The sequence below is a fragment of the Rhinopithecus bieti genome, unplaced genomic scaffold, assembly GCF_001698545.2.
Source record: "Rhinopithecus bieti isolate Rb0 unplaced genomic scaffold, ASM169854v2 scaffold_2281, whole genome shotgun sequence".
Classification (NCBI taxonomy): Eukaryota; Metazoa; Chordata; class Mammalia; order Primates; family Cercopithecidae; genus Rhinopithecus; species Rhinopithecus bieti.
The window spans coordinates 1-1,735 of record NW_016842990.1 but is presented as its reverse complement, the minus strand read 5'-3'; the positions used below and the strand labels follow the sequence as shown (position 1 = coordinate 1,735).

At 54.8% G+C, this 1,735-nt stretch overlaps 1 protein-coding gene across 1 annotated transcript; it reads left to right on the top strand.

Moving 5' to 3' along the window:
• Nucleotides 1-712: 712 nt before the first annotated feature.
• On the top strand, nt 713-1,218 carry LOC108525087 (zonadhesin-like; the record flags this gene model as incomplete). Its single annotated transcript, XM_017866165.1, has 2 exons — nt 713-960; nt 1,054-1,218. Coding segments are annotated over 2 exons (413 nt in total), but the record flags the coding sequence as incomplete, so codon positions are not given.
• Between the last annotated feature and the right edge of the window lie 517 nt (nt 1,219-1,735).

The window sequence follows — 1,735 nt, the reverse complement described above, 5'->3', positions numbered from 1 at the left end:
TTTTCTTTTCTTTTTTTTTGTTGAGACAGAGTCTCACTCAGTCGCCCAGGTGCAGTGCAGTGGCGTGATCTCAGCTCACTGCAAGCTCCACCTCCCGGGTTCATGCCATTCTCCTGCCTCAGCCTCCCAAGTAGCTGGGACTACAGGCGCCCGTTGCCACGCCGGCTAATTTTTTGCCTTTTTAGTAGAGACAGGGTTTCACCATGTTAGCCAGGATGGTCTCGATCTCCTGACCTCATGATCCACCCACCTCGGCCTCCCAAAGTGCTGGGATTACAAGCGTGAGCCACCGCGCCCGGCCTTTTTTTTCTTTTTTTGAGGTAGTGTCTTTGTCGCCCAGGCTGGAGTGCAGTGGCGCAATCTCGGCTCACTGCAACCTCCGCCTCCCTGGTTCAAGCGATTCTCCTGCCTCAGCCTTCCAAGTAGCTGGGATTACAGGCACATGTCACCACACCCTATTTTTTTTGTTGTTGTTTGTTTGTTTGTATTTTTTTAGTAGAGACGGGGTTTTACCATGTTGGTCAGGCTGGTCTCAAACCAGCCCGCCTCGGCCTCCCAAAGTGCTGGGATTAGAGGCATGAGCCACTGCGCACAGCCGGACCTGGGGTCTTGACTCTTTTCTGGAAAGCAGGGAGAACCCAGGACTAGTTTCCCAGGGACCCTGTCCCTGCCAGAGGAACATCATAGCCCAGCTGTCTCTCTGTCCTCCCAGGTATGGGAGTGTGTCAGCTCCCAGGGGAGTCCCACTACGTGAGCTTTGATGGTAGCAACCATTCTATCCCGGACGCCTGCCCTCACGTCCTGGTGAAAGTGTGCCACCCCGCCATGGCCTTGCCGTTCTTCAAGATCAGTGCCAAGCATGAGAAGGAGGAAGGTGGAACTGAGGCTTTCCGCCTTCATGAGGTCTACATTGACATCTATGATGCCCAGGTCACCCTGCAGAAGGGCCGCCGTGTGCTGGTGAGCGGGGTGTGGTGGCTGGGCCTGGGAGGGAGTGTTGGGGAGGGGACTCCGGTCCCTGCTCCTACTCACCATCACTGTCCTCCTGTTTAGATCAACAGCAAAAAGGTCACCCTCCCCGCAATCTCCCAGATCCCCGGGGTCAGTGTCAAGTCCAGCAGCATCTACACCATTGTTAACATCAAGATCGGGGTGCAAGTCAAGTTTGACGGGAATCGTCTCTTAGAGATTGAACTCCCCACAACCTACTATGGAAAGGTGAGGAAAACATCTGGCTCTGCTAGCTGGGGAGGCAGCCCCAGGGAGATTGATGGCTGGCAGGGATATGGGGGCAGTGTTCACATCGTGCCTGCCCAAAGAGGCCACTCCTCAGGATGGAGCAGGGCAGTGGTGGTGAGCGCCTTTCTGTGTAGGATGGACAAGAGTGTTTCCAGGAAAAACCATTCTGGCTGGGCGTGGTGGCTCACGCCTGTAATCTCAGCACTTTGGGAGGCCAAGGCAGGTGGGTCACCTGAGGTCAGGAGGTCGGGATCAGCCTGGCCAACATGGTGAAACTCTGTCTCTATTAAAAATAAAGATTAAAAAAATTAGCTAGGGGTGATGGTGCGCACCTGTAATCCCACCTACTGGGGAGGTTGAGGCAGGAGAGTCTCTTGAACCTGGGAGGCGAATAGTGAAGTGAGCCGAGATCATGCCACTGTACTCCAGGCTGGGTGACAAGACCCGAAACTCAAAAGAAGGGAGGGAGGGAGGGAGGGAAGGAAGAAAGGAAGGG